The following is a 26,570-nucleotide window of genomic DNA, read 5'->3' on the forward strand; positions in this document are numbered from 1 at the left end:
GGAGAGAAAACTGTTTTTAGCCTAGTTGATACAACATGGGATGTTACACTCTGCTACTTGCTGCTCTGCAGCTCGGGCGATTCAGCTATGCGGTAAACACGTTGTGATGAACCAGCTCGTTATTCATCAACGTCGTTTTTTTTGTTTTTTTTTAGTTATGTTGACACAGTGAAGCGCACATGTACGCCCTTTTGTGTGCGCACAAAGGAAACAGGCATGTTCTTTATAAGCGCATGCTGGCTACAGCTGCGGTGCCGTTTTCAAAATAGAAGCACATGTTTGAGTAATACGAGTTGGAATTTTCCAACACGACAGTATTCCCAGCGTAGCCCTTTACTTTCAGAAGACCGAACACTTCTACAACCACTGTTATGGCAAGGAACAACCAAACAGCTATCTCTACGCTAGAACCGAAGCTCTACATCGGCGCTAACGCCAGGGCCCGGCTGTCGTTCGTCGTTGATGGACTGAAAGCAATGAAGGAAGCCTACGGCGAGGACGCAAAGGATGACCTACAGATTCTTGACCTAGGGTGCGGTCCAGGAGACATCACGCGTGACGGTCTGCTTCCCCGCTGCCTTCCATGCCGGAGGGTTGTCGCGGTAGACGTGTCGGCAGACATGGTGGAGTTCGCTAAGGCGCACTATGCCCATGCCAAGATCTGGTATGACGTCCTCGATATTGTAGCGGATGATGTGGCCGACTTCATAGAAAGGTACGGCCGGTTTGATCGCGTCTACTCCTCCTACTGCTTCAACTGGGTGAAAGATCAAGAGAAAGCGTTCAAGAACCTCGGAGAGCTGATGAAACCCGGTGCCGAATGCCTGTTGCGGTTCTATGCTGCCAGCCCACATATGCGATTTCGGCAGAAATTGGCCAAGATGGAGCGTTGGAAGAAGTACGCGCAGGTGAGGAGCTTCAAAATAAACGCTTTCACTAAAATTAACTAATTTAATGCTCTGTTTGACTCATGATTCGATATCAAAATGCAGAAGTTTTATATATGTTTTAGGACGTATTGAACAAAATGCGGTAAAAACACTTATGTGACAGAAGAGGTACGCTCAGAAGTAACTGTACAATGCGTTTTTTTCGTACATCCAGTAATAAGGATTCTAACAGTATCCTTCGGTAGAGAAAATTATTTGGCAAGCATTTAGTGATTTGTTTATCACAATTCTTGACCTAAAATATTTCCGGAAAGCAAGGATGGTCTAACATGCACACCCTTGAACCAGATCAAATTAAAGAAGTTAGGGCCCTTGGTGGATCTATTCATTATAACCCTAGCTTTATTATTATGGCGTAAACTACTTATGCAACGTAATCTCGATCTATATTTTCCAGATAGTTTCATTTGAAACCAAAAAATTAACCTAACCGATTGTTGAGGTTTTAAACAGTTTTGCCTTCCCCTGTTGTGTTTCAGAATCTGACAAAAATCATGTCACACTTGAAGAAATGTATCATCTTCTCAATAGCATTTCTGTAATGTGTTTCTTCCCGTTTGCAGATTTGCGAGAGTTGTATCCCTCCGACCATTGACATGAATGCAAAAGGGAAATACTTCCTTACATCTCGAATCTTCTGAACTCCGCTAACCTGGCACCATCTGTATGTAAGGTAACCCGCGAAGCACTTATAAGCTACACAAGCCCCGAGGCCATAACCCGTAAGTCTGATTTTGTTATTATCGCTAGTCCTGACAAAATATACCAGATTTACTGAAAGTGCCTCGGTCCTTATATACTCAACTGCGCATGGACGTGGCGTCGCAATTGATCTAGGCAGAGAAATCTCACACCAAAGATGTCTTGTGGCTACAGTGAGTAGAGGTCATGTTTAACATTAGTCAGTTCCAGAAAAACTATGATTAAATGTATACAACGATCTGCCTTTGAAGCCTAGTCACACTTATCCGGTCACTCCAAGAGGCAACAAAACGCGTGCACTGTGCAAAAACATGCAATGAATCGAACAGTAAACTGGAAGAGTTAAAAGAGCACAGCAAGGGTGTTTCGATGTTAAAAAAAAAGGGTATTCTTAATGCGTGCGGAAGATGTTCATTTGAAGATACTCGAAGGAGGTTCGGTGGTCGAGTAAGTTAGCGCACCGCTGCTCGGAGCACGTGGAGCGAAATATCGCACTGCGGAACCTAGGGGTCCTGGGTTCAATCCCCACCCCTGCCCGTTCCCATCTGGATTAGCATCGTGCGAGGTCGTGTAAAACTACTGCGCGACGCACGTTAAAGACGCGACGCTAGCGGTTGTTCGGCACTGACTAAATTTCTTATCTAAGACGTAAACACCAGCCTATTGGGGATGACTCACTTCTCTCTGTCTAAACATACATGCAACACAATTATTGAATATGTGCTCGATGACTCAGCCATCCCTCGGAAAACATATTGGGTTTCATGACTGCGTTGTCAAATCTTTCGATATCACTTTTAGTAAAAGAGAAGAATCAATTTCGCGTCTACATTGATGTAACAAGTTGTCACAATGTTGCTGCTATGAGGTGACTTCATTTTATGAAGCGATCAGATAAAATAGCTGCTGCAATTCGATGTTATTAATTAACATGTCAGTATTTTGAGAGACCCACGGGGACTAAAGGACGCTGAAACGCATATTTAAAAAAAAAAAAGACAGAGGTTGATTCTAGCGTAGTTTTATCCCGTGTATCTGAATATCACGTTCGATTTTAACGAAGATGTAATTAAACTTTACTTCGATGTTTCAAAGGCTTTTGATAGGGTTGATCATTTTTTTGCTTGTTCAAAAGTTGGAACAATATGGCATTGTACCTAAGCTTTGTGAATGGGTTTCTAGTTATTTATCATCGAGAAGAAACTTTGTTCGGGTTGATAATGTTTTATCAAATGCGCTCTCTCCAACTTCAGGAGTACCCCAGGGTTCAGTAGTGGGGCCATTGCTATTCCTAGTATTTATTAATGATATTTCAAAGTGTATTACATCTGCCAGGATGCTTTTATTTGCTGATGATATAAAGTTATTTTCACATATTTATTCCAAAAAAGGCTGTGAAGCGCTACAATCTGATGTGTTGAGCATTTCTAAGTGGTGCCTGTCAAACCACTTGCCTTTGAACGCCAACGAAACTAAGGTAATCTCGGTAACGAGGCGCAAAAATCTCTTACACGTTATATACAAGTTGGAAAACTGTACTATTGCTCGAACTGATGTAGTTAGCGACCTTGGGGTGCTAGTAGACGGTAAACTTTTGTTCAAATCTTATGTCACTAACCTTTGTGGTACCGGTCTTAAAGTGCTCGAGATGCATGATCTGACATTTGACTCGACACTTCCAGGCACCTGATACTATATTACGCTTATTTGGTGCTTTGGTTAGGACACGACTTGAATTTGCGCCTGCTGTGTGGAACTTTCTATCACATAGCGATTGCAGACGCATAGAAATGGTACAAAGGCGTCTGATACGCATAGTCTACGATAGGCATTTTAACATGAGACTCTATTTCGAGTTTAATTTTCCTTTTAAAGTTTTAAACCTCAGAACCCTAATTGACCATAGGCATTTCCGAGATGCGGTGCTTTTACAGAAACTCATACAAGGTCGTTTCGATTTACCTGATCTTTTGAGTAGTACAAGCTTACGTGTGCCAGCTAAACATAGGCGACTCTGCAATACGTTTTATCCTGACAAGCAGATTGAAGGGTCACCAATGCATAGAATTCAACTTTTTTGTAATCGCCTCGTACAGCATGATTTTTTGTTCATGCCTTATTTTACTTTGAATACCGAGTTTTGTCTGTAATTAGTTTTATTATGGCTGATGTGTCGCTCCTTTATGTTGAACATGCAAAGATCCTCTTTGCATGTTGAACTCATTTGTGACTTTTATGTGCACCAATATCAAAGCCTTCACGGTGTTTTGGGTACGCAATAAATACCAATACCAATAAATATCAGAAAACACGATAAAACTCCGACCAGTAGTGACGTCATAAGAGGATCTTTCGGCCACCATGCGCGTGCTTGCCAGGTATATATTCCCGCACTGGCAGCTGTCGTGACGTCTTTTTCTGCCCTTTTTAAAGATAGCAGGAGTGCGCGTGCATAGCTTTGATAGGCGCTGAAGAGCGGAGATTCCGAAAACTTCTTTTTCGACGTCACGCCTTGGGAAGGAAGGCCCATTTGAAAATACTTTTTTTTTTTTTGCAGCCTCTATGCACCAAAATAAAACAAAAATAATTTGGACATTCGAGATCAGACAGGTCAAATGACGACGATTTAAGTGTGTCCTCAAATACAAAACCGTTTCAGCTTCCCTTTAAAGCCCGACAGACAAGAAGGATCTTGTACGCTATGAAAACTCTCCTCGCCACCCTTCCCATTTCCCCCACTTTCACTGCTATCTTGACGGCGGAAGTCTCCTTTTGTTGGGACTCGATCAGACGTGTACGTAACGAGTTACAACTAATTACTAGTAATCAATTACAATTTGTTGTTACTTTTTAACAACTTCAATTACTTTTTTTCGGTAACGTTCCCTGTAATTAGTTACAATGTTTTGGCAATCAATTGCAAGTAAAATATTACAGGTTTCCGAAATAAGTAAAATTATTCAACTGAGTTTTTCTACGTAAAAATATCGCCCTGCCTGACCGTGCGTCACTCGTCACTGCAGCACCAACGTTGGACACTTTTTTTTTCCCCCTAAGCAACTAAAATAAACGCTTCTAAGATACCACTAGGATTCGAATGTTAACGCGCTATGCAATGTTTTTTTTTACTTTCCAGCTGTCGAGAGTGCTTGGTTTCCTGTGTACGGGTTGTTACAGTCCCGGTTGGCCGCGGCGTAGACGACAGTGATTTGCACTGACTTCACCTAGCCACGACCAAGATCCCCCTCCCCCCCCCCCCCCCCCTCCCATCTCGAAAGAGATCACCAGCGTGTGCTTATTTACCTATTTCACAAGGACGCCGCCATTTTGAAATATAATAATAATATCAATCTCTTTATTTTACTTTATGAAAAAAGGAGGGACAGAGGGCAAAGGGCTGAACGGCTTGCAGCTTGACGAGGCCCTACCCCGTGTGGCAGAAAAGCAGCAGAATCACTTTAGACAACACAAGCAAAAAAAAAAAAACAAATTCTACACCTTGTTACATCTTTTAGCTACACAAATGTTGTTACCACTCTGTTTCTAATAACATATTACTTTGATGTTTTAGTAAAGTCAATATTTTCACCTTCAAGCTTATTTAAAAGCGACGGTAGAATATATCTTAAAGAGGCTAGTCCATAATTAGTGCGAGGAGTAGTAGCACACCAGTTCTCGCTATGTATAGTTTCATACATATGGTTTGTTTCGCCCAAGCGCCACAGTACAGAAATAAAAAAGTTGTTATTTTGTTTTACTGCCGTATTGTAGACTCCCATCAAACCATAGTTCTATAAATGATTAATTGTCACAACATTATGTTTTCGAAAACGCTCCTCAGAAGAATGCAGGAAAAATAATGTTCAATTACGCGAAACACTTTATTCTGTGCAGAAAGTGAGAAAACGAAGGCAACCTGGTGAATGAAATTGAGAGACTTCGTTGATCTGTCCGTTTTTTTTTTTTCTTACGCCTTAGCGTTGCAATATATGACTTTATTCTGTGTTAGAAGCAGTTTTGTTAAGTTTTGTTTCGTTGTTCCCTAAACCTGGTGACAGTACATGTAATGTGTGTAGATCACACAATAATCCAAGATCACTTCACTCGCGCGGGAAACATCAAACGAGTTTTAGATATTATTCCTATCGCTTTGCAAACGTTTCGGTAAATACACTGAACGTGTTCAGTCCAAAAAAGTGATTAATTTAAAATTACACCATGAATTTAACAGATTTCGCAATATCTAAAAAGATAAATTCATCGGGATATTTAAAGGCAACGAAATTTTACGATTCCGTGGTTTAAACAGTAAGCATTAAGTTTTGTCAGCGTTTATTATTAGTCCATTAACATGCGTCCATAAGTGAAGGTTTTCGAAAACAACTGCCGCCGTACTTTCGGTCTCAGAAGTTGTTTGGCCTTTAATAATAAAAAGAGTGGTATCGCCCGCATATGAAATAAACCTAACGTTTGGTGCTCATGGTTCGATAACATTTATAAATATTATAAACAACAGCGGCCCATGTACACTCCCATGGGGGACTCCAGTCACAATTACTTTTGGTTGCTGAATTATAATTATTTAGGCTAACAAACTGCGTTCGTATTCCAAATATGATTCAAGACGTTTAAGTTTAGCTCCTCGGATACCATAGTGCTGTAGATATTTTAATAGTATGTTATGATTAATTAAATCAAAGGCCTCATAAAAGTCAACATATACACCTAGAATTAGCTCTTTATCCTGGATAGATTTTAATATTTCTTTTCGCATGAGCAGCGCTGTTTCAGTTGAAAGCGTGTTCCGGAAACAGTGTTGAAAATCAGAGAGTATGTGTTGTTTTTCTGGATAACAAGAAAGTCTGTGGAGCCATAACTTTCTATATACTGACAAAGCCTGGCAGATCACCACGAGAAGCAACCGCTGAAATGGAAAAAGGTGGAGTGGCAGACACCGGACGAGAGGAGAGCCACGTGACTGGCGCCCCGCCGCGGCGAGACGCCGAAACAGATTTCTCCCCAGCGAACAATTGTGTTTCTTGTCCTCGCCGTTGCAATAGCTGTGCGCTGACGGCCAGGTCCAACAAAAAATGTCTCTTTGATTCTCTGTGCTACCAGATCCTCGCGCTCCAAATCTGCAACCGGGCACTCTATGGCTCCCTCGAATCGCCAGGCTTTGTGAGTATAGAGGAGGCTTTGGTGGTGTATTTGTTTTTTCAAGAGATTTGGAAAAAATGTATAATACGCAAATCAGTCTATAAGCTTTAAATATGTTCTTATCGCCGTTTAAATATAACCACAGCTTTCGCAACAGCATACCGCTTGGAAAACAACAAATTGAAAGGGACACGTTAATTATATACATTAATACAGGCGCAAATATTAGAATAGCATACTTGACAACTTTAATGTCAAAGCCCTCAACATCGCGACTCTTGCAATTTTTGAAATTTTTGAACACTGCACGGATCTCTTCTTCATCTCTCGGATGTAAAAAGACTGTATAATAGACCCTTTCCGAAATTCAGTGCCATCTGGTCGCTCGTAAAGCAGTTTAGCTTTTCCCTTATCAATGTCGGAAATGAACTTGTATCGGCACAGTCCCTTTTGCATGTCAACGGTAAGCAAGGAATTCTTCAGTGTGAGTTCTTTCTCGATGACTTTCAGTTCGATGGTGACCAAGAACCTGCATTCAGAACAAAGCTCCAACCCACTCAAATACCTCGGGAAAATTCTATACATCAAAATGCTTTAAAGCCAATTGTGTACCGCCCACAGATTGACTGAATCTGAGTTATTAGAAATAAACGCTTACGCAGCTCTTGTGTTTCATTCCTACGTCCCTACGTCGCGTCGTACTGACCCCCCGAATGTACAGGCCTCGCATCATCCTCTTAGAAGCATCTTCAACGTCTTCCTTTATGAGTCGCTAGTAGGCCGTCATTGGTATGGCACAGATGCCTTTCCACAGAAGATGATAGCGATCAACGTGGCCAGACTGAATTTCGGAAAGGGTCTAAGCGTTTGATATAACTACAGGGACCCAGCTCATTTTCCAACACCGCAACGTCGTCTGCGATGCTAAGTAATTATTAAAAGAATTCGACGAAAACAGCCAGAAAGGGTATTTCTTCATGAGTTACTTTATCTAAATTATTTTGTCGTGTATATGAATTAGTTACGCTATTAATTCTTCTCCGGGGTATTCCTGCTTCTTTATTATCTTCTTTTTTTTGAAGAGGTTCATGTATTAATCGGAATTAGGACGTCTCTGTTTTGATCCGTTTATAGCGACCAGCAAAGAAGACGAAAAAGCCCAGCGGTCAATAAGCGCGAGCGCAAAAGCGCGAGGACTTCGATGCTAATCGGGTCGGCGGCAACGGTGAACGGTGGCTGGCTCCTTCTCGTTTTGTATATAATAAATAACTTACAAGTGGTGACCCGGACGTGACCCTTCAACTGACCATCATGGCCAATAACGAAGACTCCGCCTCAGCAGATCTCTCATCGGTGCACCTACGTCTTCCAAAATATTGGACCGCCGATCCGGAAGTATGGTTCGCTCAGATTGAGAGCAAATTCTGCACATATATGATTACTTCTGAAATCCGCATGTTCCATCACGTGGTCCCAGCTCTTCCACCAGAAATTGCGACTGAAATGCGGGACTTGATCTTCACCCCGCCAGCAACGGATCCTTACACCATATTAAAGAAGGAACTGGTAACACGCACCTCAGAATCCGAACAGCGCCGGCTACAGCAACTTTTAACTAGCGAAGAGCTCGGCGATCGCAAACCATCACAATTGCTCAGACGCCTGCAACAACTCCTTGGCGAAAGGGCCTCGTTGTTTGACACTTCGTTGTTGAAAGAGCTGTTCATTCAACGGTTGCCAACTAACGTTCGCATGGTGTTAGCGACGGCGCCGGATCTCCAATTGGCCGCCCTGGCACAACTGGCGGATTCCGCCATGGATGTGGCTTACACCAACGGTCGCACAGCTCCAACAGGCGCAAGAACCCTCAAGACCGGCTATGGCGTCAGCAGTTTCCAGCCACTCCTCGGAGTTGAACGAACTTCGAGACATGTTCTGTCGAGAGCTGGCAGACCTGAGAAGCGACATATCAGCAATCTCGCTGCTCTCTCGCTCGTCGTCGCGAAGACGCGGTGACAGCACCAATCTTCGTCAACGATCGAACTCACCACATCCAAGAGTGTGCTGGTACACCCGAACATTCGGGAATCAAGCCAGAAACTGCACTCTACCATGCGCCGCGGCGGAAAATTTCAACCCCCACCACAAGAAGCGGCAAGCGGTGTTGGAACCAATGCGGGCCGCTTTTTTTTTTTTTTTGTCACAGATCGGGTTATTGGAAAACGTTTTCTGCTAGACACCGGTGCTTAAATTAGCGTTTTGCCCGCATCAACATTTCCACGTCGGCCCAAGCAACCGCATTCGTCGCTATAAGCTGCAAATAAAACACCCATTGCAACTTACGGTGAGCGAGTGTTGACCATCAACATCGGACTACGAAGAGTGTTGACTTGGATGTTCCTAGTTGCTGACGTTACATATCCAATATTGGGCGCTGACTTTTTTCGGCATTTTAACCTGCTCGTTAACATGCTAAACAAACGTCTAGTAGACTCTACAGCGGACCTCATGGTCCAAGGCATCGCTCTCACAGCATCCGATCACGCCCTATAGAGTGCCTACGCGCAAAGTCTGCATATGAAACCTTACTTCAAGATTTTCCAGCATTGACACGGCCTCAAAATTTTCTACATCCAATCAAACATGATGTGAGCCATCACATCGTAACAACCGGACCACCTGTTCATGCCCGCCCACGTCGCATGCACCCCGACCGCATGAAGGTTGCACAACAAGAATTTGCACATATGCTTGAAATGGGAATCGTACGTCCATCGTCAAGTCCTTGGGCATCGCCCCTACATAAGTGCCCAAAGAAGAAAACCGGAGACTGGCGACCTTGTGGTGATTATCGTGCCCTTAATAACTCGACAGTACCAGATCGTTACCCGCTTCCTCACATTGAAGAATTCACATCGTCTCTTCACGGCTCCAAAATCTTCCCCAAAATTGATCTGGTTAAAGCAAATCACCAGACACCGGTACACCCTCCTGACATCCCCAAGACAGCTATTGCTACTCCGTTCGGTCTTTTCGAATATATGAGAATGCCATTCGGTTTTCGCAACGCAGCCCGGACTTTTCAACGCTTTGTAGATCAAGTGGCTCGAGATCTGCATTTTTGTAATGCGTACCTCGATGACCTTCTCATCTTCAGCATAGACCAACAAGAACATCTGAAACATCTCAAACTTCTGTTCCAGCGCCTCAATGAATATGGACTCATAATCAATAAGAACAAGGGCGAATTCGGTGTGACCGAAATCAATTTTCTCGGTCACCGCCTAGACCAGCACGGACTTCGACCCCTCGAAAAGAAAGTCAACGCCATTCAAAATTTTCCCCAGCCAAGCTTCATTCGTAAACTTCAAGAATTTCTTGGTTTAATTAATTCCTACAGGCGTTTCATTCTTAACTGCGTTGAGATACTGAAACCTCTAACTGACCTCCTCAGAAATGCGCGAGCACCTTCCTCGGCACTGGAGTGGTCCTCCCAAACCACAGCGGCATTTCACCATGCCAAAGAAGCACTAGCTGTTGCCACACTTCTATTCCATCCCAGACCAAATGTTCCCTTGAACGTCATGGTCGACGATTCCAACACCGCTGTTGGGGCAATTCTGCAACAATACATCGGAGCAGTCTGGCACCCGATTGCATTCTTCTAAAAAAAATGGAACCTGCAGAATGCCGCTACAGCACCTTCGGCCGTGAACTTCTGGCCATATATCTAACCATCAAGCACTTCAAAAATTTTTGGAAGGTCGACAGCTCTTTATCCTCACGGACCACAAACCTCTCACGTATGCCTTAAAATCATCAAGCGATAAGTTTTCTCCGCGAGAAACACGGCACCTATCTTTCATCGCCGAATTCAAGACAGATATCCGACACGTCAAGGGATCTGACAACCCAGCAGCGGACGCCCTGCCGCGTATATCATCGACCTTCGACTGCAATGCTATATCACCTACCATCGAATTCCCAGATATGGCTGCCGCGCAACAATGTGACTCAGTTATCCAACCAACTGAAGCTCTTAAAGATTACGATTTCGCACGGTGATCACCCTCTCCTTTGCGATGTTTCAACTGGAGTGCTGCGACCTATTGTCCCTGTACCGTTTCGCCGTCAGGTTTCTGACTCGGTCTATGGTCTCTTACACCCTGGGATACGCGCAACGCAGCGTTTGATAACACAGCGTTTTATTTGGCACAGTGTAATCAAGGATGTGAGAGAATGGGCACGCGCTTGTATTGGTTGCAAAAAATCAAAAATTCATCGCCACACCTCCACAGATTTTCAACGATTCCCCGTGGCCACCACACGATTCGATAACGGCCATATTGACATTGTCGGTCCCTTACCCCCGTCAGATGGAAACACATGCATACTTACGTGCATCGATAGATTCACGCGCTGGCCAGAAGCCTACCCGATTTCTGACATCACTGCCGCCACCATCACGCGTGTTTTCAAGAGCGGATGGGTTGCAATATTTGGTGTGCCATCCACCATAACAACAGACCGCGGACGGCAGAGTCAGCTTTATTTCGTTCCCTTATGCATCTACTTGGTACACACCGTATACGCACAACCTCGTATCATCCTATCGCCAATGGTATGGTGGAAAGACTCCATCGCTCACTCGAATCCTCACTCAAGGCACAAGGAGACTCTACACACTGGTGCAGGCAGCTAGCTACCACTCGTCCTACTTGGCCTCCAATCGGCAGTCAAGGAAGAGCTCAACTGCAGCCCCGCAAAACTCATATATGGCAGCACTTTGCGTCTTCTACTTGATTTTTTCTCCCCAAGTGATCCACAAGCTAAACCGGACCCTGCAACTTACGCCAATGAATTAAAAGCTGCCATGCGCAGAGTACGCCCAGTGCAGCCAAGACTACAACGCCCAACACCGATCTATGTGCCACACGATCTCCGAACATCTACGCACGTCTTCGTTCGACGAGACACGGTTCGTAAGCCGCTACAACAACCATATGATGGACCCTTTAGGGTGGTAGAACGGAGAGAAAAATATGTTGTACTTGAGGCCGAACAGACACTAGAGAGTTTTAGAATAGGGGTCCTCAAAGCTTAGGGGCCCCAAAGAAATAGGTGCTCACCACTGCGCATGCGCAGAACCCAAACCCTGTTTGGGGCTTTGGGTTGACGCTTGGGACCCTTGCGTCGGCAAACATGGCGGCGCCCTTCCCGCTCGCTTCGGAGCAAATTCGTCATGGTCGCTGCAGTATTAGCCCATTTCAACGCCAACGAATAGTGAAACCAGCTTTCGCTTTGCTTTATCTCGCACAAACCACAAAGAATGAGCGGTGGGCTCGTCCCGTTTTAAAGATCGTCGCCGATTCTGGCCGTTTCTAAGCCTAAACATACGCGCTAACCGTTGACATTGCAACGTATTGCTACTCCGTGGCTCCGAGTAGATTTCGTTCGTGGCACGATACCTTCAGGTTGAAAACAAGTATTTCAAGGCTTCAAAGTCGCTTCAGCTCAGATGTAAATAGTTCAGCTTTTCGCAGAGTATGCGCGCTCGCGTTCGTCTCAGTCCCGGCATAGTTGAAGGCCTAAATCTTCGGCTGCAGATGGTCAAAGCGCGCACGAACGCCCAAAAACTTTGAGAAGGAGCCATACTTAAAACAGCGCGCAAGCACAGGAGGAAGAAAATAGAACACAGGAAAGAGCGCTGACTCACAACTTATGTATTGTGAAAGAAAGAGAAAGAGGAAGCTTCAGACATGAAGCCCACGCGCACGCACAAGGTAAAAAGAAGAAAGAATAAAACCAGATACATTACTAAGTTGCAGTAAAAGGAGAAAACTGACAAGGTCGCAACGAAAAAAAGAGGAGGAAAAAGAAGAAAAAAAACAACAACGTGGGCTTCATATCTGAAGCTTCTTCTTTCTCTTTCTTTCACAATACCTAAGTTGGGAGTCGGCGATCCTTCCTGTGTTTTGTTATCTTCCTCCTGCGCTTGTGCGCTGTTTTAGGTAGCTCTTCTATACTCAGTTTCATACTTAGCGTGCAACGCTGTCAAAGCTGCTGGCGCGAGCGTAGGGCTTCATTTATGGTTTTGTTACCGCGAGATCGCGTGCAAATGATCAACGAGATCAAGCACCACGCTCGCGTCAGTAGCTTTGAAAGCGTTGCATGCTAAGTATGAAACAAAGTATTAGCGGCGAGATGTTTTGGTGGCGCCCTCCTATGGTTCCCCTTTGTGACGTCATTACCTTGCGAACAACAAGATCGATGGTGTTTGTAAATAGCACGGTGGAAGCCTGAAATCATTGCGCTCTCAAAGCAACACTGCCAACACCGTCGAAACTAAAGTTCTTTCATTCCTCTTATTTCCGTCGATGGCATACCCTTTCCGACGTCATAGTCAGCTTTTGGGCCAATCGTGGAAGGCCGACCACAGCGACGCTTTCGGTCGCGCACGTCGCCAATAAGTACCAGCTAGCACAACTTTCTATATTACTACCAGAACAAGCGCCAAATTAGAGCGCTATGGACTGGATTGTTTCGGCTACAGCCGAAGCGGGACGGCCGAACGAGTTGAGGCCGATCCTAAGGCCAGAAGAAACCCTAGCCATTTTTCGGCAAATATTACTATTTGTATTTGTTTGTGAATCTACTTTTGCTTTTGTTTGTTTTTATGTGAGTTTGTATTCTTATCCCCCCTCATGTAATGCACTTCGGTAGAAGTGCCTTTGAGGTATAATAAAATGAAAATGAAAATGAAAATGTGCTACGCGAAGTGTACGCCACTAACCCAGTCCAGTATTCCAGAAGATGGACTTCAATTGCCGAAAGGATCTCCGAAGCAATCGGAAGAAATTTCTCCACGCGGGCCATCCGCGACCGGGTCGACCTGCTGCTGGCACAGTTTAATACGAAACAGTGATTTCCCGGTGACTTGTAACGTAACATAAAAAATAAAAAAAATACGGTTCTGTGTGAACGAGTTTTTCGCCACGGAGTAGCAATACGTTACCATGTCAACAGTTACGACGTATGTTTAGGCTTAGGAACGGCCAGAATCAGGTACGATCTTTAAAATGGGGCGAGCCCACCAGTCATTCTTTGTGACTTGAGCGAGATAAAGCAAAGTGGAAGCCGGTTGCTGCAGCGGCCATGACGAATTTGCTCCAAAGCGAGCGGAAAGGGTGTCGCCATGTTTGCCGACACAACCCGGCCCCAAGCAATTGGGGGCTCCGCGCTATTTCTCGAATTTCACGTTGGGGACGCGTGCCAACCCAAAACCCTCAATGGAGTTTGGGTTCTGCGCATGCGCGGTGGTGAGCCCCTATTTCCTTGGGGCCCCAAAGCCATTGGGACCCCCTATTATAAAACTCTCTATAACTGTCGTACTGCTTCAGCTTCAGGATTGGCTAAGCCTAAAAGCAGGCTACACGTATACCAGCGTCGTGCCTGTGACCGGGGAATGGCCCGTCGAGTTCGTAGATAATTCCATTGGCGCACATGATAGCCTGGTATTTGAGGGCGTGCACTCTCTTGTGACCAGAGAAGTAAATCTTCTGATTTAGAGACGGTCGGCAAATGGGTCTTGCTGTGCCATTCCAACTGGTGTTACCCTCCCTATTTTTTGAACCGCAAGCCATAATAAAGTGTCGTTTCAGCGCAAGCGTTTTGCGTTTTAATAATTTTTCACTGTTAAGAAGTTCGTTCGTTGTCCACAATGGCGCTGCATGCGAAAAAGGCGAGCGTGCCGCGTTGCGTCGTCACAAACCCTATTCTATAAGCACGCTGCGTGAGGTGTCGTTGCGTTGGGTACCCCAAAACGTTGGGTTCCCCAAAGCGTTGGGGCCCCCTATTCTAAAACTCTCTACTGTGTCTGTTGAACGACTCAAAACTGCGCACTTGGTAGCTGCCAACGAGACACGTGGCTGCCGACGCGTCACCTGGGCTACGCCTCTCTGCCGTCCACTTCTCTGGGAGGGGGGCAGTTATATATTGGCCAGCAAAGAAGACGAAGAAGCCCAGCAGTCAATTAGCCCGAGCGCAAAGGCGGGAGGAATTCGATGCTAATCCGGTCGGCGGCAACGACCTACGGTGGCTGGCTTCTTCTCGTTTTGTATATATTAAATAACTTTTGCTTTTAAAAGGTCTTTAAATCATCTGGGTTTTTTTGTTTTCAAGAAAGGCTGAAACAGTCTATTTTTCGTCTATTTTGTTTAAAAGCTCCATTGTCATTCAAGGCTTGCGAATTATTTTACACTGTTTGACCGTCCTGCTGGAACGCGCCGAACATGAAGCCGATGTAATTAACCTTTGTGATAACCATTCCCTCTCCTTTCTTTTTCTCCTACCACAACATTATTTAACAAATCCTGTAGACATTTATTTATTATTTTATTTATTTATACATACTGCAGCCCCACTGGGGCTATGGCAGGAGTGGGAGGTAAACACAGACGGTCCGCACATCACTGTGGACCACTGTCAACGGCACACAGAAATTCATCTGGTTGTAGTGATCGGATGTTTCCTGGTAATAAATTCCAGCGTTCAATGGTGTGAGGAAAAAAACTGTATTTAAACATATCAGTACGAGGATGAAAAGGTAAAATGTTTAATTCATGGTGGCTCCTAGTTGCAGTTGGCTCGAGAAACTTTATGTAGTTATGTAACGAGTCAAAACGTGATGAGTTAACCATGAAATACAGAGACTTTAGGCGCTCGATACCACGACGCTCAGAAAGAAGTCTTAGGCCTAACACGGAAAGATTAGAAGAAGGAGAAAAGTTTCTGTCATACCGACGACAAATAAAACGTACCGATTTCTTTTGTACTGATTCGACCTTATTTATATCGGACTCTTTGCAGGGAAACCAAATAATAGAACCATATTCGAGGATTGGGCGAATCAAAGTTTTAAAAGTTAAAAGCTTAGTATCTTGTGGTGCCACACGTAAGGTACGCCGCAGGTATCCAAGTCTTTTAAGAGATTTGTTACATGTCGTATCAATGTGCTTAGACCAAGATAAATCAGGAGTGAAAAGGAGACCAAGATATTTATATTCAAAAATTCTTTCTAGGCATAACCCGTCAAATGAATAATTAAACACAGAAGGTGATGAACGCCTAGAAAAGGTCATAAAAACCGTTTTACTAAGGTTCAGGTTCATTTGCCAGGTTTTACACCACGTACAAAAATTCACGAAAGAATTGTTAAGAGTTATATGGTCATCTGAGGAGTTTATCAGATGATATAGTACGCAGTTGTCAGCGTAAAGTCGGACCTTAGTGGAAATACAGCGTGGCAAATCATTGATGTATAACAAGAAAAGTAGCGGTCCAAGAACTGACCCTTGTGGAACACCTGATGGTACGTCAACTGTACTAGACTTGGATGAGTTAAAGTAGACAAACTGAGACCGTTGGGAAAGAAAACTGGATATCCAGTTCACAAGGTGATGATTATTTAGAATTAGGTTAAGCTTGTGTAGGAGTTTAGAATGAGGAACGGTGTCGAAAGCCTTTGACAAATCTATAAATATCGCATCAACTTGGTTACCGATGTCAAGAGACAGACCGATATCATGAACAAACTCTGTTAGTTGTGTCATAGTACTATAACCGCGTCGAAAACCATGTTGGAAATCGCATAAAATATTGTTAGTATCGAGAAACTCTATTACATGCCTGTAGACTATATGTTCCAATAATTTGCATGAATGTGACGTTATAGAAATTGGTCTATAGTTTGACAGTGATTGTGAGTTGCCAGATTTGTATACGGGAATAATTTTTGCGAGTTTCCATGATGAAGGAACTGTGGCCGTTGACAGTGATTTCTGAAAAATAACCGTGAGATACCGACTGCACCATTGGGAGTACCTGACAATAAATGAATTAGGAATGTCATCAGGACCAGGACTTTTTTTAGTGTCTAACTTCAAAATCAGGTTTAGTACGCCCCGAACGTTCACATCTATGTCGTCAACCGCAGACTGCGAAACATGAGTAAAAGGAGGAACTTCGAAATTATCAACTGTAAATACTGACTGAAAGTACGTATTAAACGCTGTAGCGATTGTCAGCGCGTCCATAGTAGTTACGTCGTTAATTATAAACGAGTTTGAAGTTGTGCTGCCTGGTAAAATAGATTTCCAGAATTTTCGAGGGTTGCATTTTATTAAGTTTTGTAAGGTAACACGGAAATAGAAGTCCTTCGCGGAATTAGTTTTTAGTCGGAGTTCCTCCTTAGCTTGAATAAACTGAGCAGACTTTACTGGGTCAGCGCAACGTTTTCCACTCCGCAGTCTGCCGACCCGTCGCGATAAATGTAATAATTCTCTTGTTATCCAAGGTTTGACAATGTTACTTTTTTTAGTTTTGAGTGGCACAAATCGCTGGATACACGATTTAACCAAGTCTTCAAAAAATGTAATGAGTACATTCACGTCACTAGAGATACTAAGTTGTTGAAACACTTCAGAGGAGTAGCTTAATGAGTCAATTATGGACACATCATCGGCACGGTTAAAATCAGGAAAAGTGTGGTAAACAAAACGTGTTTTAGGGACAGGATAAGCAACAGAAACAAAGACTGCCCTGTGATCTGATATACCGTCAACGACTTCACATTCAAAATGGTTTTCTAGAAGAGGTATACTAAGAAATACCAAATCTAAAACTGAACACTCTCTCGTGCTCTCCTGAACAATCTGTTTTAAACCAAATGACAAAGAAAAGTTCACTAACTCTCTAGATATTTGAATGTCAGGACCAGATAGCGACAAAGACGACCACTGGATGCCAGGTAAATTGAAATCACCCATTAATATTAAATTGGAAGAAGTCAGGTTATGCTCGTACATAAAGTCACATAAAGCATGTAACTGATCAATGAGAGAGCCGGGAGGGCGGTAGACAACGCCAACAACTAAAGATATATTATCCACATTAAGTTTGCACCACACTGATTCAATCTGGGGAGGACCCTGTATAACTGAAAATTTAATATTGGACTTTAAAAAGAGTGCGACGCCACCGCCACGCCCGTACTTTCTATCACCTCTAACCACGCAGAAACCAGAGGGTGTAATTTCGGTGTCGTATATGCCATCATGTAACCATGTTTCAGTGACTCCAATGATGTGAGCAGAGTGGGAAGAAATTAGTGACAGAAAATCGGGGAACTTGTTTACTAAACTTCTGGCGTTAACATTCAAGACACAAAGATTTTCACTCAAACCGTCTTTTAAACCGCAGCCGAGTCAACGACCACCAGTAGATGGGGCGGTGGTAGTAGACTGGGCGGAGTAGTCGGAACACTTAACCAGAGTATTAGTTTTAACATCCCAATTATATCGCTCATTATTGATGAACACATGATCATATCGAAGGCGGACGGAGGAGCCACTGTCACGGAAAGAGGCCGTCGCATCCCATATTTTCTTTCGAACAGAACGGACATGAACAGAGAAGTCTTCCGATATACGAATATCTGAACCCTTGAGCTTGAAAGAATTTTTCAATACTTCCATTTTTTCGCGGAAATCAAGGAGTTTCATAATGACAGGACGTGAACGATCGTCGTGTTTTCGACCTATTCTATGGCACCTTTCAATACGTGGGCAGTCAATAATCAGTTTATCCGAGAATATTTTTGATACGTTAGAGAGTAATGACTCACTAGTTTCGTCTGCGCTTTCGGTGAGGCCATATAAGATTAGATTATTTCTGCGCGAGCGGTTTTCCATGTCGTCATTCCTCGCGACGAGTCTGTCTACCACACCAGACAATGACTTAAGCTCTATAAGCAGATTGTCACAAGATGTACAAGGGACACTTGGCGTGGCAGAAGGCGACTCGAGGGCAGCCACTCGTGCTTCAAGAGCGTCAAATCGGGAGTTAACTGACTGTTGGAATAATTTGATTTCAGCTATGTCCTGAGCCATCTTTTTCTGGCCAGCCAGCAATTCAGCAAACATATCCGAAACTGTGGGTTGTCTCTCGATATCTCTTCCGTCATTATCACTCTCACCCGAATTAGCAGCCCTCGAGTCCTCTGTAACCGAAACTACGTTATCTTGTTTTGTTTTTAGAGCGCAGCTCTTAGGGGCCCGTTTCCAGCCTGAGCGGCGTCGCCGTTGGCGTCGCCGTCGGCGTCGCCGTCGCCGTCGGCGTCGGCGTCGGCGTCGGCGTCGGCGTAACCGCGCCCTCCTCTCCTCCTCCTCCCCCTCCTCCTCCTCGTCCTCCCCCTCCTTCTCCTCCTCCCCTCATTGTGTAGTATGGTCCGGGCGGGTTACGTGACCTCGGGGGGAGGGGGTCACATGACCCGTTTCCAGCCTGTGCGGCGTCGGCGTCGGCCTGTGCGGCCCCTCCCCCTCCTCCTCCTCTCCTCCTCCTCCCCCTCCTCCTCCCCTCTTCCCCTCATTATCTAGTATGGTCCGAGGGGGTCACGTGACCTCGGTGGGGGGGGTCACATGACCCGTTTCCGGCTTGTGCGGCGTCGGCGTAACCGCGCCCCTCCCCCTCCTCCTCCTCCCCCTCCTCCTCCTCTCCCTCCTTCTCTTCCTCCCCTTATTGTCTAGTATGGTCCGGGGGTCACGTGACCTCGGGGGGAGGGGGGTCACATGACCTTGGGGGTGAGGAGGAGGAGGGGGGAGGCGGAGGGGGAGGAGGAGGGGGAGACGGAGGCGAGGGGAGGGGAGGAGCTTGAAGGACGATAAGGCGGTGAAGGAGAGAGAGGGGGTGGAGGAGGAGGACGGGAGGACTAGCAGGCATAATCACGAGGGAGGAGGAGGAATATACCCTCCCCTCAGTACCCTTCCCTCCTCCTCCTCAAGAGCTGCGCTCCAATTCGGCGTTACGGGAAGTTGTAAACGGCTTTCACTTTTTTTTTGCTGTCTTTTTTTGGTGGTCCTGGATTCGTTTCAACGTCTCCACTAAGGAGAAGGCTATTGATGCAATACACCAGCTGAGAGCACAGGTCAACAAAACAACAAATACCGTGATCGTACCCGTGTGGGCGAGGAAATAGCAGTAAAAAGCGATTATCGGACCGTGCACAATGAGCGTTCTGAAGGTAACATACCTGCGAAAGAAGCAGACAGCGGTTGAGCATACTGTCCTCGCTGCTATCGCCTCGCCCACTGAAGAGGAAAGATGCCGGTGAAGCTTTTCTATCCTCGTTAACCGACGTCACAGAACTGGGCCTTTCAATGATTGGACGATCCAGGAGGGCATCACCGACGGGGGTGACTTGCAGATTCACGGTTTGTAGGCCGTTAAGGAAACCGTGAACACCCTCAATTCTGCTGGCAAGGAAGTCCGTGTACGAACAAGACGGGTCGACCACGCAGCAAGGAACAGTTGACGAAGCAGGAAGCGTCGGCAGTAGCTGGTATCCGTGCGCCGCGGTAGCATTGTACACAGGAACAGCGAGGGACACGAAGAACTGCGAAAGAAGCAGACAGCGGTTGAGCATACTGTCCTCGCTGCTATCGCCTCGCCCACACATGAACGCGACTGTCCGTTCGCACATGTTGCCGCTGTTGTCGGCGTGGGCTAGTCTCCACATACTTTTCTTCGCTGCGGCACTCATGCAATATCAGCAGCCCGTCAGATACGGTCGGTTTACAGCCAAATGGCGCTGCCCAATACCGGTGTAATTGCAAGTCATCTCAATGCATGGACGCTCAGGCAAGGTGAGAGCACCCCCATGAAGTCTTTAGTAATAAAACATTATTCCTGAGTGTTGCGCACGCTCTTTAAGCTGAAGCTTATAACTAAAATGTACATTTTCCTGTGTTTATTTATAAGAAAAATTAGGTGTTTTCTTGAACGGGCACATATTAATTGGAACAAAACAATCATTCCAGCATTACTCATTTGCAACATGCATGTGAATTTCTCTAACAGGCGCTTTATCAGCAGACGAACGGCGCAGGAAAAAAGCTGTGGATGAAGACCCGAACGAACGACTAATGGAGCCGGATAGATATAACCCAGTTCAGTGACGATGACTAGAAAGGCGACTTCCGAATGACTCGCGCATCCTTCAACGAGCTGGTGTCACTTGTGGCACCATTCATGACTAATAAATTGAACTGTGTGAGCGGATCCGCGCCTTTAGAAAAGAGGGTGAATACCGCTCTATCCAAAATAGTAAGTTGTCACGAACACCGGGTACTAATCAGTTAGGTGTTTACAAGAGCACTGTGAAGAAATGCGTCTGCATGTTCTTCCGTACCATCGTCAAGTATTACCTGCGGGAATATATACAACTGCCATCAACAGAAGAAGCAGAAAGCATTTCACGAAACTTTGAAGCGAGGTGCCACCCTCTACACATTTTTGGAGCCATCGATGGCACTCATGTCCCAATCCATGGCACCCAAGAAAGGGTATCGGGATTTTTTCAACAGAAAGCTGTGGACTTCCCTTAATGTTTCAGTGATCATGGCAAGTAAGTTTTATTTCAGGGAATCTTTCACATTCGCAGCACAACTTCTGCACAAAGTTGCTATAACCTACCGAGTGCTAACACCATTGACCACTAAGCTGACAGGGCGGTTGAAGCTACCTGCTCACCGGAAAAATTCAGTGGTAGGCTTTTACCTGACCCCTCTCTTTGTACACATAAGCACGTAGAAAGGGTTTAATCTTGTTGAACTGACACTTGACTGGCCCGAGCATGCAGCTTCCGGTTTCCTGAGCTGTCTAATGGGCGAATGGGGTATTTTACTTGTTTTGTTTTTAGAAACATAATCAGCCTGGTTTGAAGCATCAAAATATTGTGTCCAAAGTAACCGAAGCACAATAGAGACGAAACACACCCACTAGTGGTCACCCTCGCATGTCCACTTCCTATAGGTGTTGCATGTACGGTGGCATAGAAGAAGTCATGGTATTTGTAATTTTCAGATTCCCCAAAATTCACATGCAATGTCCCTGAGAGTGCACATGATGCACCCGCCCTAAGGCTGTCAACGGCGTACCTTAGCGGCGAAGAACTTCAGCCAAGGAGAGAATATTTCGTAAACGTCCAACCAATTCCATTCATGCTACTCGGTGACTCTGCCTATCCCCGGCTGCCATGGATTTCGGAGGGCTATATGTGACGAAGTGACCGAATGATGGACGAAACAAACAACGGACAAACACAATCAGGACAACAGACAACACGTGCCACAGGACTTACCAAAAAAAGAAACATCATGCAATGTGTACAGCAGCGCTGGCCACAACGTCGTGGAACACGTATTTAGAAGCCTCGGGGCACTGTGGCGCGTAACACTGAAGCGTACGAACCTTAACTGCAAGTTTATGCCAATAGTTATTGTAGCGGCATGCATCCTGCGCAACTTTTCTGAACAGATGTTGGAAGGTGTTAGAGATGCGTGGATTAAGCCTGTCAAAGATTGTGAGCATCACCTTTATCAGTAGCCCGCAAGTAGTCCTCGAAATGCTAACGCTATTTGTGAAGTGCGAGACTTTTGAGAGGCTATTTGGAGCGAAAGTTTATATTGCATTCTGATTCCTGGTAAATGGCGATTTTCAGCTGAAGCATATTTAAAAACCTGAATATGTGGCTGGCACTAAATATGTTGGGTAACTCTGCCAAGAGCACTTTTTATCACAGAAAGGCAACTCTCCAAAATACAAGTTGAGTAAACCACTGATGTTTGTCGAAATGACTTTTATAAAAGTGTAAAGGCACACAGGTAAGCTAAAATTGTGCCGCAAATGATGAAAACAATACAATTCAGCACTTGAATTTGCAAACAAAAACCTCTCAATACACTAAAATATTAAGGTCGGTTAGTTGGTTCGACACACTACAGGGTCGTCGAGGTAAATCCGGACTTTTTTCAGATTTCGTTGCTCAGCATTACAGTGCAGCTAACCGGCCGTATTGCGTTTCTGCGGCCACCTGTTTCGTCAGCGGACCATCGCATAATAAACAATTCCCGACTTGCTCAAAATTGAACAGAGTACATTCGAAAAGGCAGAAATTCTTGAATCGCTTCGCCCCGGGAAGTCACCTAGGAAAATTATTGCGTGTTATGACTACAAGAAGGCACAAGTTCACAGCATTGCCAAGACGTCCAGGTAATCTGTCGGCCAAGAAGACGTTTTGGCATACCGAGCGAAGCACAGAAAACGGTCCATATTCATTTCATCTTTGCCTCTTTGTGTTCACGTAAGAATGGTGAATTTTACGGATTTATCTCGACAACCCTGTAAATATTTAAAGCGCAGGATATAGACAAGGGCATGAAGGCAGGACAGCGCTTTTCTTGATTCTTTTTCATTAAAACGCCACTAGTGAGTACAACACTGTCCCATCTTCTTCACGTCCTCGTCTGCCAATTCTGCTTTATATATTTAATATTTTCGATACACTGCGCACGTGAAATGGTTCGTTGGCCCGTAGGAGGAATCGCACTAACTTTTTTAGGACCATAACTTTACATGAAACCGGAGGCATAAAAACCCTGGCATAGGTATAGAATACGCAAAATAACTGAAATTGAGTTCCTTTCTTTCTTTCTTCCTTTGTGTCAGTGCCTTTTGCTAAGAAAGAAAACGACGGTCGTGTCAGCAGGGGACTGGTGGTCGCGTGCGTTAGTGCACCACAGATCGGAGCATGTGCAGCGAAGGCTTGCGCAAGAGAACCGAGGGATCCTGAGCTCAATACCTACCCCTGCCTGCTTTGATCTGGACGAGAATCGTATTGGCGTGTGGTAGCGTATCACTACTGTGTATTGCACGCTAAAGATCCCAGGCTAGCAGTTGTGGTGCACCGGCTGAATTTCTCATCTACACCATGTAACAATATCACAAAGAGTGAACAAGGCTTACAAGTTACCGCACAAATTTTCCACAAATTTGTGGCTATACCCCTATTGCAGGTTCAGAAACCTGTCAAGAAAAGCGCCTCCAGGGAAGTCCTCCACTTCAGCAGGTTAAATTCTGGAATGGAGGCGAGTGTGTTTGCTCTCTTGCCTGCTCTCCGGCATTTACTCTGATAAAGTGGTAAGGGTGGACGACTTCGCCGGTGGCGCTTGTCATGCTTTTCCTGACCTGTAAAAGGGTATAGCCACACATTTATGGACATTTGTGCAGTAACTTGCAAGCCTCGTTAAAGCAGTTCCTTCAAAGGGTGAACAATCCATTTGACTTCCACCATTGTGCTACCAGACTGTTCTAAATAAAGTATGAAAGTACAAATAAGTAAAAGATATCGACCCCCAGGTCAAAACGTCCCACCTATCAAAGGATACTCAGGCATCTCGCTGCAGCTGACTTGGCAGCAACAAATCGGCTTGACTTGCGAAGGCATAGGCCTGACCTGGGGGCACGAGGTTAGGCCCAGGTCAGGCAGTACTCGCGTACTGCCTGACCTGGGGAGGGAAAGCTTGCCAGGAAGGCAGGTTGCAGAACAAGGAAAATGGAAGAAACTCCCATGAATTAGCAGTTCTGATATCATTGCCTGTGTGCCTTGCAGGAACGAGGTACTAATGCCTGTCATAATTGCTTAAATGTTTTTTTGTTTTTTTTAATCTTGAGCAGCTCCTTTTGCTGCTGAGAGGGTACCTCCGAGTGTTCTTTAAGTAATTCAGCACTATACCTATGCTGCTCGGTTAGAAGCTCTTTGAGGTCGAAGTTCTTGCCCTGTTTTGGCCGCTTTGGCTGTCGCCCTGAAGAACCGGCGTCCGTTTTTGCCAATCAGCAGAGAACAAGTGTAAAAACAATCAATATTATATAACAGATCTCAGTGATCATTATAGAAGGGTTAACATTTTACATATGTAAGGGTTCCCTCGCTGCTACTATTTCTCGCACCATGATACCAAGAACCATGCGCATACGCTGCGACGGCCTTTTATCAGTGGCGTAGCGCCGCTCGCGTGATTAATTTCACTTGGCCCCCTCGCGGTCGGAATTACTATGGACGATTTGGCATGCGGGCCACCTGGTCCGCGGCTTTGGGTTCCCGGTTTCCCATACGTTTTACACATTTAAATTTTAACTTGCAGCCATAAGGGAATCGTGGGTCACGAGCACTTTCTGTAAATACGCATGGAACCAAAAGGTTAACTTACACGACGAGGTGCTAGGTAAGCAGTCTTAATCGTCGTCTCCCAGGATTTCATGAATGGTTCTGAAGCATTTTAACGCCATAGAAGTAGCAATTTGTTCAGAGATTTACTTTTATTATTTTGGTGGTATCGCTACTTTGATTAAGCGTGCCGTTTGCCAGTGTACCGCTCTTCCAGTTTACTTTTAGGTGTATGGCATGTATGTGGTGTGATAATAGCCCTTTAAGACGTTAATTTGTGATATCGCTTTCTTTTTCTATGGCCATCGACTGATTGCATAAAAAATGTATAATATAAGGTGTTCTCAAAACAACTCAAAGTCGCGACGTGCGCAATGAAGTTGGTCAGAAACGTTTTTATTGAAAAAAAAAATGAAAAAGCTCCAACCCTCCGCTCTTGATTGATACCATAAGCGGAGAGAGGAGGTGATTATTGTTAGGAACGGGGTGGGGGGTTAGCAATGAACGAGTGAGTATTGGCACCCAGTGTTCGTTTGATTTTTTTTTGTTAACACGAAAGACAAGTATGATCATTTAACAGCTGAACAATGTGTCACTGCAACTAGGTCTACGGTCATTGAACAAAAATGAGTACGCCTTTCTTTTTTTTTTCATTTGATATCTTGAATTATTTGCCTGGGTGTGTCTGCGAATTCTTATTCGTTATTTTATATTATGAAGTCGGATGAATAGGGTGGCACTGGAGGCTTCATAGTGCTTGCTATTTATACCTGGTTTTCGTTTTTGTGTGTTTTTAGGAATCTGAATTTTAACACTTAACACGTCTCGTGTGCTGCCATTTATCTTCCAGAGGAGTTAATGGCCATGAATCCTTTGACCACCTTGTTGACTGAAGAAGAAAAATTAGATCTTCTGGATGAGGCGACCAAAGAAGCTACCGAACTGTGGACTCAGCAAGAAGATCGAGGACGTCCAATTGAACTGGATCTGATCACAGTGTGCGCATCCAAACTTGCACCATAGGCGCAGTTCAAAGAGAGGTTGCGTTGCAGTTTTCTGTGTGGATACATAGTTTTTGGGAAGCAATAAAAGGAGATGAGCTATACCGCGGCACATAATTTTCATGCATATATTTTAACCAATTACATTTGGGAACTGTACTTACCTTATAGTGCACATCAAAGAGCGCAGTATTTCTTTCTCATTGAAAAGAAAAATAAGTTAACAATTGTTTTAATTAGAGGTTTCGGTGAAAGTGTCAACACTGTCAGAAAAAAAAAGAGAAAGGTACGTTACGTCTTCGTCCGAATTCGCCTAGTTTGCAGATTTCTGGTTGTAACCGAATCTTTCTTTTTTTTTTTTAATTAAATGACGAATCATTTAGTCTTCTGTATGATGACAAACTCCAAGAACAAAATGAGATGTACGTATACAGTTCGTTGAAGACAAAGTAAGAAAAAAGCGAGCTAATTTATTTTGTAGTTAATTTAAACCGGAGATGACGAAAACAAAGAGCTCAACACATAGCGCATTTTTAAAATAATATGACTAAATATTATTGACAGACCAATTGTTATGCACACCACACTTTGACACATGTTGCAACCTTCACCGATTGTGCACACGTTCGTCCAGCCTCTCGTCCTGCCATGACATTCCATCGCCATGGCCTCATCATCTCGTGCTGCCGGCATACAACT

At 44.7% G+C, this 26,570-nt stretch overlaps 1 protein-coding gene across 1 annotated transcript; it reads left to right on the top strand.

The window, feature by feature from the left end:
* Positions 1-371: 371 nt before the first annotated feature.
* LOC8028317 (juvenile hormone acid O-methyltransferase) lies at positions 372-25,893 on the top strand. Its single transcript, XM_029988664.4, is given in 4 exon segments — positions 372-908; positions 1,514-1,550; positions 1,553-1,672; positions 25,721-25,893. Coding segments are annotated over 4 exon segments (867 nt in total).
* Positions 25,894-26,570: the final 677 nt, after the last annotated feature.

The sequence above is a fragment of the Ixodes scapularis genome, unplaced genomic scaffold (assembly GCF_016920785.2).
Source record: "Ixodes scapularis isolate PalLabHiFi unplaced genomic scaffold, ASM1692078v2 PGA_scaffold5__190_contigs__length_132052651, whole genome shotgun sequence".
Lineage (NCBI taxonomy): Eukaryota > Metazoa > Arthropoda > Arachnida > Ixodida > Ixodidae > Ixodes > Ixodes scapularis.